The sequence below is a fragment of the Nematolebias whitei genome, chromosome 5 (genome assembly GCF_014905685.2).
Source record: "Nematolebias whitei isolate Nwh7 chromosome 5, NemWhi1, whole genome shotgun sequence".
In the NCBI taxonomy this organism is placed as follows: domain Eukaryota; kingdom Metazoa; phylum Chordata; class Actinopteri; order Cyprinodontiformes; family Rivulidae; genus Nematolebias; species Nematolebias whitei.
The window spans coordinates 41,319,477-41,336,744 of record NC_056502.1 but is presented as its reverse complement, the minus strand read 5'-3'; the positions used below and the strand labels follow the sequence as shown (position 1 = coordinate 41,336,744).

General features: G+C 39.0%; 1 protein-coding gene across 1 annotated transcript in view; it reads left to right on the top strand.

The window, feature by feature from the left end:
• The window catches only part of cep192 (centrosomal protein 192), a 62,922-nt gene that overhangs the window by 39,638 nt on the left and 6,016 nt on the right, over positions 1 to 17,268 (top strand). The window contains exons 36-47 of the mRNA XM_037677175.1: positions 2,067 to 2,327; positions 2,466 to 2,587; positions 2,847 to 2,956; positions 3,231 to 3,393; positions 6,605 to 6,695; positions 6,803 to 6,881; positions 7,843 to 7,966; positions 8,857 to 8,962; positions 9,410 to 9,629; positions 9,804 to 9,880; positions 11,686 to 11,781; positions 12,325 to 12,444. Coding sequence (XP_037533103.1) covers positions 2,067 to 2,327; positions 2,466 to 2,587; positions 2,847 to 2,956; positions 3,231 to 3,393; positions 6,605 to 6,695; positions 6,803 to 6,881; positions 7,843 to 7,966; positions 8,857 to 8,962; positions 9,410 to 9,629; positions 9,804 to 9,880; positions 11,686 to 11,781; positions 12,325 to 12,444 — 1,569 coding nt within the window. The remainder of the gene's footprint in view (positions 1 to 2,066; positions 2,328 to 2,465; positions 2,588 to 2,846; positions 2,957 to 3,230; positions 3,394 to 6,604; positions 6,696 to 6,802; positions 6,882 to 7,842; positions 7,967 to 8,856; positions 8,963 to 9,409; positions 9,630 to 9,803; positions 9,881 to 11,685; positions 11,782 to 12,324; positions 12,445 to 17,268) is intronic.

Sequence of the window (17,268 nt, the reverse complement as noted above, 5' to 3'; positions counted from 1 at the left end):
AGATTTATTTATTCGTAAAAATGTAAGTAAAGGCTCTGTTTTGATTTTAAAGCAGCTTTTGCTCACATTAAATAACCGTGTCACCTCCTGTTCATCTATGAGCCTTGTAATGCAACAAAATATTCCCTACTTGCTGCCCCACATTTACTACTGCTGTCATACCTTCTGGTTTTTAGAGTTTGAATAATTTAACGGGAGCTAAATGTTTGGGGGCAAGAGACTCCCAAGCCGGATTAGATCTAAACTCACAGCTGCTTTGACTGTAGCTCACACTGATGAAGATGAACAAGCCAAAGCCTTTTAACTGCAATGTAACAGAACAAGTACAGAAGCAGGTGTTGTGTTGTTTATTATTTGCAGGTTAACACGAGGTCAACAATGTAATGAAATATTCAGGATGAGAAGAACTGATTTGACTCACTGAAAACAAGCAAATACTAAAGCATGCATTAAGGGCACAAAATAAAGTACCAACAAGTGAAAAAGAAATCTAATATTTACAAGGTCCAAAAGAAATCTGGTAGTAAACATCAACGTGGTGCAATATAACTGTGAAGGTAGGATGAATTGGTATAAATAAATATTTCACAGGTAGTAATATTAACTTAAATGCACATGATGTATACTGCACATAACTAACATAAACTACACAGGTAGTGAGTAACATGGAGATGAATGAATTATGATGGTAAGGTAGGCGAAGCATAACTTTGATTTCTTTCTATACGTTCGTGTTTGACAAACCACAGTCTTTTTTAAGAGATGGTGAGTACAGCTGTGGTTATAACTGATATAGAAACATACCATTAATTACAACAAGAGAAGAAATGTTAGGAATGCTACAAATAAACTTTCAATGTCAGAACGCAGTATGCAGCTCAGTAAGGCATATTAGTTTGTTTCCACATGCAGGCAATACCTCAAGTTTAGTACAGTAGTCCCTCGCTACTTCGCGGTTCATTTTACGAGGACTCGCTCTATCGCAGATTTTCAAAATAAGATTGGACATGACACAATTGGCTGATTGATGGATGAGCCGCACCATCTGCATGGAATTTTTATTGTGAATAAATTATTTTAAATTATTTAGCATTGCTGCACCTGCTTATAATACTAAAATAAACTACTACTTACTACTTTTACTAATATTCCTATTTCACAGTTTTTCACTTTTTGCAGGTACGGGTCCTCTGCGATAAACGAGGAACTCCTTTATTTCTGGTGGAAATATCTGATTCTTGTCATAAAGCATTTTATGATGTATTAACTACGGCCCATAACACCCAGACAAAAACAATAATTACACACTATAAAGGCAAATCGCCATGAATCTTTGCAGTAATCCACTGATAACTGAGACACTTTTGTTTTCCCTGAAAATAAGGCCCTTTTCGTTGGCAGTGGTTCAAGCTGTCCACTTCCATTAAGGGAAGGGAAGTCTGAGATCGTCATCAATGTATGTTCCCATACAATCATGAAATTAGTTCTCATTTAACCCATCACAACAGGGATACACCCAGGTGGAGCAGTGGGCAGCTATGTAAGTGCCCGGGGAGCAACTGGGGATTGGGTGTCTTGTACCACCGTACCATACACCACGACATGTGGGAATGGCGGAGTCGAACCACGATTTTCTGGTCCCAAGTCAGCTACCTGACCTCTACACTGTCTCAGCCACCTACAAAACCCTTTAACCTTTAGCAACCCCTTCCATTTTCATCATATTTTTACAAACTCTTGTTGCATCATTTCTAAGTCATTGGCAGCTGGATTTAATTTTAGCAGTTTTTTTTTTAACAGAATATATGTTGTTGTTTTTTCCAGCTAGCATCGTAGCTGCCTGTGTAGAGAGATGTTGGTCAGCAGGCGGTCTTTAAGTGTAGTTCATGCTGCTGGGGACACATGCCCCAGGTCATAGCTGAATGTGGCCGTGTGATAAGATTAGCATTTGTCTTCTATCTGTGTGTTAATATTTGTATTTGGCAGTGTCCTCTTGTGATCAGATCACCCAAAATGCATCATAGCACCATCTTGGTACAATTAATGTTTTCCATTCCTTTCATCAGATTCCTCTGTCTGGCTATGGGGGTACAAGCAACATCATTCTGGAGGACCAGAGGAAACAGGCCGATGGCTACGTTGCTACACTGACTGAAGTAGCTGTTGGTTGTGTCAGCAAAATGTGTCTGTGTGTAAGAAACACCGGCTCCAGAGCAGCCTTTGTCAAAGCTGTGGCCTTCTCCGACTTACCAGCCCGATCAGTTCTGGAGCCTTCTGTCCTGAGCCTGGCTCCGTCACAGTTCGTACTAAAGGAAAGGACACAAGAGGTAAGAGGTCGGCTACTGCTGGTTTTAATCTCACTAGCTCAGGGGGAAGAAATTAAATTTGGACCTGAAGTGCTCCAAAAAAGTTGGAATGAATCTAGTAACTGAAGTGGTTCCTTCTCTGGACTCTACTGTTTGCAGGTGATCACAGTGCTGCTGAAGTCCACCCAGCGAGAGCAGAGTCTGTGTGACTCGGCTGATACTCCACTGGCCACAGTCTGCCTTTTCTGTGGAGATGAGGTCTCCAGGCAGCAATACAGGAGGTGACATCTTGCAGCATTTACCTTCAAATATAAGTGGATTGAATTTGTGTAGCACTGATAATGAAACATTTTAAGTATAAACACTACCAAGTCTGAAATTAGTTGTGGGTTGTTATTAATTAAAATCTGATTTGCCCTCAGCAAACACTGCAGTTAATTTGACTTTTTAACAAGAGGGAAATGCTATTTTAGCCTATTTTGAACAAAACTGTTTGTATAATTAAATGTTATTACTGAACATGGTTGTGTTTTTGCTCAGATTACTTCAGAGCAAACCAGAGGCTACAAGGAAAGCCCTATCTGAGAACAGCTTGCTGAAAAATATAGACTTCAATGAAAAGTTCCTGGGGGAAGAACATGTTAAAGAGGGTGAGACGTTCATGCTGGACAAAATCTCAATGTTTTAACTTTAACCTTTGTTGTATAGATTATCAGTAGACCACTGTGAGCATTCTGCAACATTTTCATATTTCACTGTGCTTCCCAATTCCTGATAATCTGAAAAATATAACCCAGGAGTAGTTCTGTAACTGGGCTTTTTGCTTTTGATTGGAGTTTATGTAAATTCTGTTGCCTCCTTCAGATTTGCATTTCTTTATTGTAACCCAACGCGTTTCTAATCAATTCTTTGCCTTTTCTGTAGCCTATGACCTGCCACAGAGGCCTAATGAGGCCCATCTCTTCTACAGCAACATGAGTAAGCTGTTGGTGTCACTTCTGGGACGTACGAAGAGTGAAGATGGTGACAAACATGAGCAGAGCAAACTGCTGATGTCGTCTGCTGGCCATAGCTCAGAGACAGAAGGGTAACGTCACAAACTTACTGTCACTTCACAAACAGTTGCTTCAACTTAAAACTAGCATTTCTGTGTGACATGACAACACAAATGCTGGCTTAAAAATGAGTAAGCATGTGAAAAGATCTTGATATTAAAATGTGTTCAGACTTCTTTTGGAGTTTAACGCTGTCTCATGAAGCAACATCAACAGGTTAACAGGTTGGCTCTTGATCGGGTTTTTAATTTTGGCACCTTAGCTCAGTCTTAATGTCTAAAAGTACGGCTGAGATATCCGATAGGAAAGATGCCAGTCAGTTCAATTTGTGGCAACCACTCTCCAAACTATAGCATTTTTTTTTCTTGGTTTGTTTAAAAATAATCCTAAAATCTCATTGTTTTTTGTGACTTGAGTTTATAAACACACACTTAAAAATGTAGAATATACAAACTGGATTTCAAAAAACTTGGGACACTAAACAAATTGTGAATAAAAACTGAATGCAATGATGTGGAGGTGCCAACATCTAATATTTTATTCATAATAGAACACAAATCACAGATCAAAAGTTTAAACTGAGAGAATGTATCATTTTAAGGGAAAAATCTGCTGTTTCCAAATTTCATGGCGTCAACAAATCCCCAAAAAGTTGGGACAAATCCATTTTTACCACTGTGTGGCATCCCCCCTTCTTCTTACAACACTCAGCAGACGTCTGGGGACAGAGGAGACCAGTTTCTCAAGTTTAGAAATAGGAATGCTCTCCCATTAATGTCTAATACAGGCCTCTAACTGTTCAATCGTCTTGGGCCTTCTTTGTCACACCTTCCTCTTTATGATGCGCCAAATGTTCTCTATAGGTGAAAGATCTGGACTGCAGGCTGGCCATTTCAGTACCCGGATCCTTCTCCTACGTAGCCATGATGTTGTGATTGCTGCAGAATGTGGTCTGGCATTATCGTGTTGAAAAATGCAGGGTCTTCCCTGAAAGAGATGACGTCTAGATGGGAGCATATGTTGTTCTAGAACCTGAACATAGTTCTCTGCATTAATGGTGCCTTTCCAGACATGCAAGCTGCCCATGCCACAAGCGCTCATGCAACCCCATACCATCAGTGATGCAGGCTTCTGAACGGAGCGTTAATAACAACTTGGGCTATCCTTGTCCTCTCTGGTCCGGATGACATGGCGTCCCAGTGTTCCATGAAGGACTTCCAATCGTGACTCATCTGACCACAGAACAGTCTTCCATTTTGCCACACTCCATTTTAAATGACCCCTGGCCCAGTGCAAACGTCTGAGCTTGTGGAGCTCGCTTAGAAATGGCTTCCTCTTTGCACTGTAGAGTTTCAGCTGGCAACGGCAGATGGCACGGTGGATTGTGTTCACTGACAATGCTTTCTGGAAGTATTCATGAGCCCATTCTGTTATTTCCTTGACAGTGGCATTCCTGTTTGAGGTGCAGTGACGTTTAAGGGCCCGGAGATCACGAGCATCCAGTAGAGTTTTACGGCCTTGACCCTTACACACAGCGACTGTTCCAGATTCTCTGAATCTTTTGATGATGATATGCACGGTTGATGATGATAACTTAAAAGTCTTTGCTATTTTACGCTGGGTAACACCATTCTGGTATTGCTGCACTATCTTTCTGCACAACAATGGTGGAATTGGTGATCCTCTTACCATCTTGGCTTCTGAGAGACACTGACACTCTGAGAAGCTCTTTTTATACCCAATCATGTTGTCAATTGACCTAATTAGTGTTAATTGGTCTTCCAGCTGTTCGTTATATGCTCAATTTCCTTTTTCCAGCCACTTGTTGCTACTTGTCCCAACTTTTTTGGGATTTGTTGACAATGTGAAATTTTGAATTAACATATTTTTCCTTTAAAATGTTACATTTACTCAGATTAAACTTTTGATCTGTCATCCATGTTATATTACGAATAAAATATTGACATTTGCCGTCTCCACATCATTGCATTCAGTTTTTATTCACAATTTGTTTAGTGTCCCAACTTTTTTGGAATCCAGTTTGTATTCCTCCAGATCCAGTTCTCCCTCATTTACAGCAGCCTCCCTGAAGACCTGCCAGTCTGCATGAAAAACAGTCCTGCAGTACAGAGTCACTGTCACTGGGCCACACTGATAGTTTTCTATGTTGGTTTGGAACGTCTCTGCGGGGGGAGGTATTAGATAGGGGCCATAAACATGGAGATGTGGTCAGAGAGACCAAGATGGGGGCAGCCAGGCCTGTCCCTAAGTTTACATGCAAATTCTGAATCAAACTGTTTCAATATATACATAAAATACTTAAATACTCATACATGCATATGTAGTTGTATACATACAGCCATGCATGCATAGTTAGGTATAACTACACATACATCAATATACTTGCAGCTATACAAATGTACTCTTATCACCTACAGATCAAATATTAATATGCAAACACAGATTAACAAATTAACAGCTGGAATAACATCATTTTGTCTCATTCGTTTTAATACACATTCATTTACGTTGTTTCATACATTCATGTACATTCATTTACATCATTTACAATTCAATAACATTACTTTTTGTAATCATATTTTCTTTTGAGTTATGCAATATTTTTATTTAGCTTATCATCTACATCTACGCCATTCCACAAAATCACTCCATGAACTGACATGCACATGCTTAAGAGCGCTGCGAACACAGTTCTACAGTAGTTCTACAAACCGGATTCCAAAAAAGTTGGGACACTAAACAAATTGTGAATAAAAACTGAATGCAATGATGTGGAGATGGCACATGTCAATATTTTATTCATAATATAACATAGATGACAGATCAAAAGTTTAATCTGAGTAAATGTAACATTTTAAAGGAAAAATTCAATTAAATTCAATTCAAACATACTTTATTAATCCCAAAAGGAAATTATTTTGTTGTTATAACTCGTTATCCTCATTTCATTAAGAGATGTTATAGATGCTGATGGCTGTAGACAGGAAGGATCTCTTGTAAAGGTCCATCCTATTTCTAAACTTGAGAAACTGGTCTCCTCTGGCACCTCCACATCATTGCATTCAGTTTTTATTCACAATTTGTTTAGTGTCCCAACTTTTTTAGAATCCGGTTTGTACAGTAGTGTGTGTATATATAGTTAAATATAAAACCAGTTTCTGTTTATAAGCTTGTCCTTTCTTTGGATCTGAACACAAAGTTCTGTTGTGTATTTCTTCTCAGTGGTTGTCCCAACGGCAGCGTGTCTCTGGATGTGCTGCCTGTGAGGGGTCCACAGGGTCCAGCGCTGAGAGTTGAACAATCTTCCTCTAAGGTACTTAAAGGGGTTTTGAACATCTCATTCCAGATGCATGAGATAAACTCCCTAGTTTCAGTCTTTAATGGTGGAAATGTATAACTTTGGATTTCTCTCCCCTTCAGGCTTCTGAGTCTCTGCAAACACCGCCAGAGTCCTGGACCGTCCATCCACAACAACTCGTCCTTGCAGCTCCCACCATCAGTGAGCTGAATCTTTTTTAAGCCTCTTACGTAATTTTATGAATGTTTATGAAGCGTGCACACTATTGTGATACATTTTTTTAACATTTTTTGGCGATATTCTTGTCCCGCAGTTACCCAGTTATTTCAACAAATCATAAATCAAAACGTTCAGCTCTTTCAGGACAATCCTGCTGTGACTTTTGGTATTAATGCAACTTCAGCTATTTGAACTATTTAGCCTTTTCTGCCATTTTATTCTCATAGAAAATGAATTGAGCTCATTTTACATCCTTGAAATGTGTTTACAACCTTTTACTGCTCCTTTCACATTTTGTTCTACTTCAGCTTCTTTCAGCTTCCTTGTGCAATTTTAACTTTTTTCAGCTACTTTCAGCTAATTTCAGCTGTTTTTTCAGCAGTTTTGTGCTCCTTTCAGATTCTTTCTGCTAACTACAACATGTTTGTGCTTTTTCTAACTTCTTTCTGCTAATTTCAGTTTATCCTCCTTTCTGCTTATTTATTCTATTTTAGCTACTATTTAGCTGTTTTATGCTAAGTTTAGCCTTTTCAGCTAATTCGACATTCTTGCACTCATTTCAGCATTTTTCAGCCTAATTAAGTAAAATTGTTCTCTCTCCACTTCTGGCAATTTAAGCTTCTTTCTGCCTTTTTTTTTGCGATTTTGCAGCTGTTTTTTTTTTTTTTACAAATTTCTTTCTTTTTTCTTCCAGATAATTTCCACTTTTTTGTGCTCATTTATGCTTTTTCAGCCTAATTGGACAAACGTGTTCTTTCTGCTTTCTTCTGCAAACTTGGGCTTGTTCTTCCATTTCAGCTTCATTTCAGCATGTCTTTAGCTAATTTCAGCTGTTTTTCAGCAATAAGCATTCTCACTGCATTTTCACAGGACATGTGATTTCCTCTAGTTTAAATTTTCACCTAGCTGTCAAAGCAACTGATGTAAGTCTTGTTTGTTTTAGATGGTCCAACCAGCACCAGCCAGGTCCACGTTCGAAACCATACTTCCAGAGAGCTGAACTTTGACCTGTCCTGGCCAGCACACTGCCTCACCATCACACCGCAGCACGGACTCATCGAGCCTCAGTAAGAAGTCACTTTGTGTTTGCTCAGTAAAAAGTGCACACGACTGTTCAATGGGTGTCTTTCTATACATTCTGTTAATATTAAACGTAACACTGTATTCACTCTTAGAAATACATGTTTCTTATTTCACATCTCTTATTTTTGTGGAGATTTGAGACAAAAATGTTGTTTGTTCATTTTTACACTTACCGCCTCTAAAAAGTCCACCTCCACTCCACTGATTATTCTAAATTAGAAGCACCTGTTTGAGGTCGGTAGCTGCATAAAGACACTGGTCCACCCCACACAGTCAGTTAGAGCATTGAAGATGGTCGTGGCTGGTTCTTCCAACATCACAATGACCTGAAGCTCACAGCCAGGAGAACCAAGGAGTGGCTCTGTAAGAAGCAGATCAAGGTTCTGGAGTGGACTAGCCAGTCTCCAGACCTAAACCCTGTAGAAAATCTTTGGAGGGAGCTCAAACTCTGTGTTTCTCAGCGACAGCCCAGAAACCTGGCTGATCTAGAGAAGATCTGTGGAGGAATGGACCAGAATCTGCTGCAGTGAACCTGGTGACAAACTACAGGAAACACTTGACCTCTGTAACTGCAAACAAACGCTACTGTACCAAATATTAACATTGATTTTCACACGTGTTCAAATACTTATTTTCAGCAGTAACATACAAATAAATTATTTTAAAAATCATTCATCGTGATTTCTGGATTTATTTATTAGATTATGTCTCTCACAGTGGACATGCACCTGAGATGAACATTTCAGACCCTCCATGATTTCTAAGTGGGAGAACTTGGAAAGTCACAGGATGTTCAAATACTTATTTTCCTCACTGCATGTAATGCATACCTGGGTATCATTATTTCACCTGGATCTTGTTTTTTATATCCCAGGTGCCAACTGCAGATTTTGATCAGCCCCAATCCTTCGTTGGCAACTAAATCTGCCCTGCTGCCATGGAGTGGACAAATTTATGTCCAGTGTGACGGTCAAGAAAAGGTGAGAGCATTCACTGTGTTTGTAACTAATTAAAAAATTGAATTGTAGCCACAAAAAGACACGCAGCATAGTGCTGTCATAAGATGATGCTACAGGTTTTCTGTTAAAGTGTAGTATAACGGTGATCACTAACCAAACAAAAAATAAAGGAAAAAACATCACAATCAACTTGGACATGTGTTAAAAGTTGTTTAGTTTCTTGTTCGGAAAAATGCCAGTCAGAAATTTAACGTTCTCATTTATTAGAACTTACTCAACAAACGTTTATTTACTGGTGCTCTTATTTTAAATAAAGGCTGCCTTGAATTAAACAAAATAATCATGGACAGTCCTTTAGACTACTTTAATGCAGAATAAAAATATTAAAGCTTTTAAACAACACATTGTTTGCAGTATGCATTTAGTGTAGTGAGTGAGAAAATAATACAATCTGTGGTTCTGGTTCAGCTCATTAAGGTCCAAATACGTGAGGACTTGGCTCTGGACGTGTCTGTGACGCCGACAGATCCAGCTCTGTCGGCCCTGTCTGCCCAGGCTGCTACTCCGGTGCTGCCTGTGGCCAGAATCAGCAGCAAGCCCTCGCCGGCCCTGCAGGCGACTCGGGCCCAGGTGGAGATCAGCAGCAAGATCATCACTTTCCCTACAACCCCTTCAGGAGAAACTTCAGGTAGGTTGTTTTCACATAAACTTGTACATTAGTACTCTGGAGAAGAAGAAAACCAAAATGGAATATCTTCTATAGGGTGATATACACGTGTGTGTGCGCGCGTGTGTGTGTGTGTGTGCGTGCGTGCGTGCGTGCTCATTCCTGCAGAAGAATAAAGCTGTTGTTGTATTTCAGAAGCCCAGCTGGAGATTCAGAATGGGGACGTGGAAGTGAGGTGGTACTTGTCGTCATTTGCTCCTCCATATGTCAAGGTGATTTTTTTCTTTTTTTGTTCTCTATTCACCATTTTGTGTGCATTGAAAATGCAAAACAATAAAATACACTGGAATAAAATAACAGATTAGATCAATTTAAAAGCAATAAAAATCAATTAAAACAAAACTATATAAATCAATGCATAAGAACAGATGATGAAACATTTAAAAACAAGCAACACACTTTTTAATAAAACAGTGACTATGACTTTGGAAATAATCAATAAAAAATAAGTTCTGTCAAATAAGTTTTTACTTAGTTTTAAACGCAGACTGGTTGTTTTGTACTGTAGCATTCCAGAGGAGAGGAGCCTGAAAACTAAAGGCTCATCCTCCCAGTCTGAGTTTAAACACTGTTGGAACAGCTAATAACCTGCTTGCTGGGAGTGAAGTCTTCTATTTGGGTTGTAAGAGACGATTAACTACTTTACACATGCTGGAATTAGATCTTTCAGTGCTTTATGTGTCATGAGAAGGATTTCGTATCATTTCCTGTTAGTCACATGAAGCCAGTACAGAGAGGCTGAAACAGGAGAACCATGGTCCCTCTGCCACTACTCCACTGTTCTGTAAGACTTTAAGTTATTTTTGGACACCAGGCAACAGTAGGTTAGTCTGCAGGAGATGAAGGCCTGGACGGGCCTGTCACGATAACAAATTTTGCCAAGCAATTAATTGTCTCAGAAATTATTGCGATAAACGATAATATTGTTTGAAATTTGACAATAATTACTAATTATTGACAAATTGAAGAAATGTTGATTAATTTTCTTTGGTGTGTAGTACCTTTTTCGACCACTGGATGGCAGTATAAGACTGTTTGAACTGAAGGATGGATAGTGAGGGAGCGAGCAGCGTGTCACTTTAAGAAAAATGGGAGGGAGGCCTCTTGACCTGACATGGGCTGTGTCTCGTTCCTATTTTTTGGTTCTCAAAATGGCGGACGCTCGGTGTGGTTTGAGCTCTTTAGCAGAGCGTTTTTCACACAAAGCTTTTAATAAAAAATCAGTAAACAAGTTCTCGGCTGCTTTTTGCAGAGAAAAACAACTTTTTATACAAAGGCACGGGTTTCTACCGTGATTTTTGGAGCTTCGACAAGACGGAGGTTTTTCCCCAAGGTCGGCCTGTTAGCTTAGCTCGTAGCTTAGCTTCTCAGTTTAGCTGCTTTTAGCAATCCAAAAACGTGATTTTTGCACGGTTAAAACAGATTTTAAAGAGAAAGGGAGGGGTCAGTGAAGATCACCGGAGTTGAACCTTTTGTCATCCAGTGTCTTCAGCAGAAAGAGAGACATGAAGAAACAAAGCTGATAAATGAAAATGAGGTTGATGATTTTAATTTATCATGCGATTGTTTGTTGCGACAGGCCTAGCTAGGCCTGGACCAGTTTTTCAGCATCATCTGCAGTGAGTGTGCTTCTAGGGATACAGGACCTTCTCACTGAGAGGCAGCAGCTCTACTAACTGATCCACCGTGCCAACATTCCTCCACATAAGATTATAGGAACACGTGCCAAAATGTTTTCCCAAATATTTTCCATCTTCTATCGAGTTAATTTGAATGTCTTAAGATTTTATTTGGGCAACATATGGTTTTTATATTGTGTGTTTCATGGTTTACTTTGGCAGTCAGTTTCTTTTACTCCCATTCTGTACAAAGGAAGCCCCTGAACTGCAGTGTGAAGGTCTTACTTTAAAAATGTAGAATACCTGATAGAGGAAGTCCTGTCTGAGTGAGCGCCCAACATTTATCAGGTTGTCCTGGTTCCTGTGGCTGACTTCAGGCTGTTTCTTCCTCTTCTCAGGGGGTTGAAGACACTGAAGATGTTTACCGAGCCACCTACACTGCCTTCAGATGTTCCAAGGTCTCAGGAGTCCTTGGGGCCCATGAGAAGATGCAGGTTGGCCCTCATTTTATTTTATCTTATTTTCTAACAGAACAATTTTGCTTCATTTGTTTAATGCTTTTGTTGTGAATCGATGCTGCATAAATAAACTATAATGATATTAAATTATGCTGATCAAGTAATTTTGAAAATGCTGTAATTATCAGTTTGTGGGAAAACATGAAGATATAAAAGTATTCTTGTATTTTTAGAGACGTATGAAGTGTGGAACTGCAGAAGTGTTTAAAGCCTATAAAGTTTTCTTTGTTTCTACTTTAAAATATTGTTTTCTTCGACTTTTTAAGATTCATGTTTCACACAAAAAATTTAAATAACGTCTAATTTGTTGTGTCCAAAGTTAATTTGTTTGCAGTAAATAATTTTTTTGTGCTGATTGGGGAAAAGAATGTATGTATATAATTTGAAATGTTTAAATGCCCTCTTTTAAGATGTTTATATAAGAGGACAAACGAAGAAGAATATGAAACATACAGGTGGAGGTCAGTGTGTTCTAGTTGGATGAAATGGTTTGTTGTTCCGTTGTTTGTGCTCCGTCAGGTGCCCGTTACCTTCCTTCCCAGAGGCAGAGGGACTTACGTCCAGTTCTGGGACTTGGAGTGTCATCCTGTGTCTGATCCTCAACAGAAAACCAAAATCCGCTTTCAACTTTCTGGCACTGTAAGAACAGATTCTGTTTTTTATGTTTAGTTTATTTGTGTGTGCAAGTTTACCCATTTTCTTTTACCCTAACAATATATCCAGATTTTGGAACATGATTAAAGGAGTTACTCAAAAAATGCTTCCAGAGCTAGTTGATATGATGCGAATTCAGCTGATGTAAAACTCTGGGGAATGATTTGTTGACATTTCTGTAGCTTGTTTTTCATGGAGCACAGTGAGACCTTGACTTGAGGTTTCTGACCCTTCAGGTTTGTGTTCTGAAGAATCACACAAAGTAAATGGACTGTACTTGTACTTGCACCTTTCCATCTTATCAAGACACTCAAAGCTCTTCACAACACAATCTGTGCCTCGTTTACCCATTCATGCAGCGCTCTACTAGGTTAGGCTAGATTTATTTGTCCTGTGCAAAATTAACTCGAGGTCAACAATGAAATGAAATGTTAGGACGAGAAGAACCGCCTCGACTCGCCAAAAAAAAAAAAGTAAAATAAAAACAACAAGAAATATCAAATCATGCAGCAAAAATACAGAAAACATACTATAAAATATATTACTAACATACTAAGAAAAACATAAAAAAATACTAACATACTAAAAAACATATACAAAAAATACTACTAAAATACTAAAGAACAAGGTGTCAAAGGTGAAAAAGAAATACATCTACAGTGGTATTTGGTTAGCAGTGAGGTTCTTTCAACACCATGGTTCTGTTCTGTTGGCAGGTCCGGTCCGGTCAGGTTAGCAGGTACTAGATATGTACAAGGAATAATCAGAGCTTTATAACATTCATACACCAGTGGGACACACATCGGAGGCAATGAGGGGTTCAGTGTCTTGCCCAGGGACACTTCAGCATGTGACTGGTGGATTCGAACCCCCAACTCTCCCATTGTAGAACGACTGCTGTAACCACTCAGCCACTGCTGCCCCAAAGTACCAACCTGACTGTTCAGAAGAGCTCACAGCAAAATGAACACCTTTCACTTAACCGTGTGGAAAACTACTCTGAAAAAAGCTCTGTGCAGTTCTTACTAAATAAAAATACCAATATTTGTTGTTGTGAATTGAAATCAATTATTATAATTATCTCAATTATCTTTTGAAAAATTGCACTTTGGCATTAAAAATTAAACTAGAAGGTTTGAAAACGTTTCTTTAACGCTTCTTTTTTTAGAGGATATTAAACAAAAAAGTAAAATGTGAACAATAGTAAACAAATCCATTTATGTGCTGTGGTGTTGGACACTCAGCCAACTACAGCGTTTAAAGACTGTTGAGAGTTCAGGGAGGACTAACTGTGTTACAATGTTCCTTCAGTTCTGACTCTTTCATCTGACTGAGGACACACTTGTTCCATGGATGCAGAGGTTTCCTCTTAACCACACACAGTGATGGACGTGGTTCTTTGTACCGTTTCATTCATCATCATTCTCCATTTATGGAGTTACTTTTAAGCAATATGAGCCAAATGATGTCGGTAAGAAGCTTCTAAGCCTCAGATGGTGCTGCTCAAAATACATCCTCTCACTATGCTGCTAGTTTCAGTGATGCTAACTAGAGCCCGACCAATATGGAAATTGTGGCTATCGCTGATACCCATATTGGGAGTGGGGGGCTAATGTCGATAACGGATATACTGGTAATGGCTGAAATCTTTTTAGCTTTGTCCAACCCCAAGAATCTAAACAGCTACTTTTAAACCTGTTTTAGCACTTAAAGTTTTGAAACAGTCTTCCTAACGTGCGTTCACATTTTCTATCCTCCACTATTCACCATAAAGTTATCCAGTGTGTAACAAAACTATAAGTTAAACAAAGAAACGCCTTCACTGTCCATTGTTTAAACAAGTCAAGTATGGTTAAGGCTAGAGCTGGGCAATATCTCAATGTTTAAAAAATCTTGTTCCACAGCTGAGACGGGACAGTGTCTTTAGCAATATGATAAGCTGCTGCTTTATTAATGTGGCACCACCTCTCTCTGGTCCTCTCATAAGGCACAGCACGGCTAAATGAGTTCTTACCCGTGGTTTGTTTCAGGGAAGGAGGCTGAAGTGTGTCGGAGCTGCAGTTGCAGCTTCACACATGCTTACGAACGTTGTGAAGATGGCGCAGCTGAATGGACTGCACTTATACAGCTCCTTTCTATCTTTTCATGACACTCAAAGCTCTTTACAACAATCTGTGTCCTCATTTACCCATTCATACAGCTCTCTACTAGATCTGTACACACAATCAGAGTTTTATCACATTCATACACTGATGGGACACACATCAGAGGCAGTGAGGGGTTCAGTGTCTTGCCCAGGGACACTTCAGCACGTGACTGCTGGTGGAATCTCAGAAGCAGGCTTTTAACACGTGCAGACACACTCGGTGTTAAAAGTCTACTTTTGAGAGTCCAACAGGAGGTTGGATTGGAACAGCAGTGAAGGCTACCTATGGGACAGATCTGGTTGGCAGGCCGTAGACTGAATAAGTCCTCTGGATGAGGGACGAAACATTTCTCACTTAAAGAAACTGGTCAAGATGATATGATTTAACCTTTGTTGTTGTTATCTACCTGGATGATTGAGCTTACAAACTATTTTTGTTACAAACACTGATATATTTTACCTCTACATTAGACTTATTGTTCTGGATAGAGTTGTACAAGGTAATAGCCGATGCTAGTTTATCTAAACGTTAGCTTGCTCACTTGAGAGGCACGTAGCTAATGACAAGCAGGTTAGAGGATTGAAGAGAATTTATTGATTCATTTTATTTTACAGTTCAGTTGAAAAATTAACTCCGTTCAGCAAAATATACACATGAACCATAACTCATTAAAATTGAAATCACGTGTATAAGAATTGAGCAGCAGTGCTGCTGCAGGTTCTGTCATCCAGGAGATGGTAAATAAATAAAAAATTGCTCTGTTCTGTAGTTGAAGTTTCTTTTTGCTTAAGGAAGCTCCCGGATGAGAAGTGAAATGTCGTCCAGTTTTGTTTGTTCTTTTACTTTCTGGGGAACTTTATTTTGCTCAGCCCTGTCTTTGTCTGCATCTCAGTCATGACTATTAACTGATGGATGATTGGCAGTCGTCATGAATCCAGTGCTGAACTAAACTGCTCTGGATTATAAACTCTGGATGATCAGACGGACTGTTTAAACCAGTTTCACTTGTAGAGCCTGTGTCATAAATGTTCATTCATAAACCCAGAGCTTCACTGTGGGCTCTGGCTTCAAGCTTTTAACAACAATAATGTTTATTCACATTTTGTTGGTTCGGACTAATAATTACAAAATTTAATTTCCATCCTGTGGTTAAGGGAGAAGTTAAAAAAATGATAGACTTTTTATTTGATTTTATATTTTGGCTGAAAAACAAAACAAAGCACTAGAGAGAACTGAAGTATTTGTTGCTTATTATGTAATTAAATTAAATGCATACTCTCTGATAATAATTTGCAGTTATTTGTAAGTCAAAACGCAGTAATGACACAACCAAACGGTGAATGCAGAATATGTTCATGTCCAAGTTGAAGCAATAAAACAAATAAAGATAAGTCTGGAGTGTTCTGCTGTTGTTAACTGGAAGGTTCCACATTTTTCCTGTGTATTTGAACTCTACAGTAATTTGTCTGTTTTTATTTTAGGAATCACAAAATGAGGTTAAATGCTTGACTGTGTTTTCTTTTGCTTTTTGAGTTGGTGGTAATTTCTGAACGGGGCTAATTTTTAATGTTTAATCAAAAGTGTTTTGTCAGTCATTGCTTTCAACACTGACGTTCTGCGTATGGAGAGCCCTTAGCCAGGGCTAATATTGTAGATTTTAAAATCTGCCTTTGTCTTGTTGCTGACAAAAATGACACATGTGATAAGTGCATTGTGGAATTGGAAGGGAAATCTTCCTGCTGAGACACGTCTGCAAGCTTTTAGCGTGCAGGGCTTTAATGTGCGCTGTTGTGACAGATCTAGTTAATGTAAGAGCGTACACACGCAGCGAGAACATGTCAGGTGGAGGACGACACGGGGGATTAGTGGCATTGATGCTAACGCTTTGGTTTCATTTTTGAACCAGTACAAGGAGATGAGCCTTTTTTTTTTCTTTTTAATGCAATATTACATAGTCTCAAAGAATCTGTTGCAATGACTCTCAGCTACTACCACACCTAATTTTAACACGTTTAAAACTGAGTTTGAGCTATTTTTGAGTTGCTAAAGATTAGTGTCGGCCAGCTTGAATTGTGTTGAGTTCAAATGTGAATCAGTTGTAGATGTCAAACCAACATGGGTGTCACGTGAATATGTGAAGGGGACAAGTCCCCCTCACATTAAAAAAATATTCACCCCCCCCCCCCCCCCCCACACACACACACATGGAATATTAGTTCACCCAGTGCTGTTTCTATTTCTTTGAACAAATCCATTCCACTTCAAGGTTCAAGGTTCTTTTGTCATTCACATCACGTGGTACATTAGGTGGAATGAAATTGTGTACTGAAAGTCCCAGTTACACCCAAAAATAGCAAAGAAAGAATTTAAAGTATAAAAAGAAACTGTATACAAGGATCTAAGATATACGCTAATATTGTAAAATCAAGTTCAAATCAAGTTTGTCATTCGCATCACACGTGGTACATGAGGTGGAATAAAATTATGTACTCAAGGTCCCAGTTACACAATAAAATGGCAAAAATATAAAGTATAAAAATAAACTTTATATAAAATATATACATATTGACTGACTTACACACACACACACACACACACACATGCACGCACGCACGCACACACACACACACACACACACACACACACACACACACACACACAC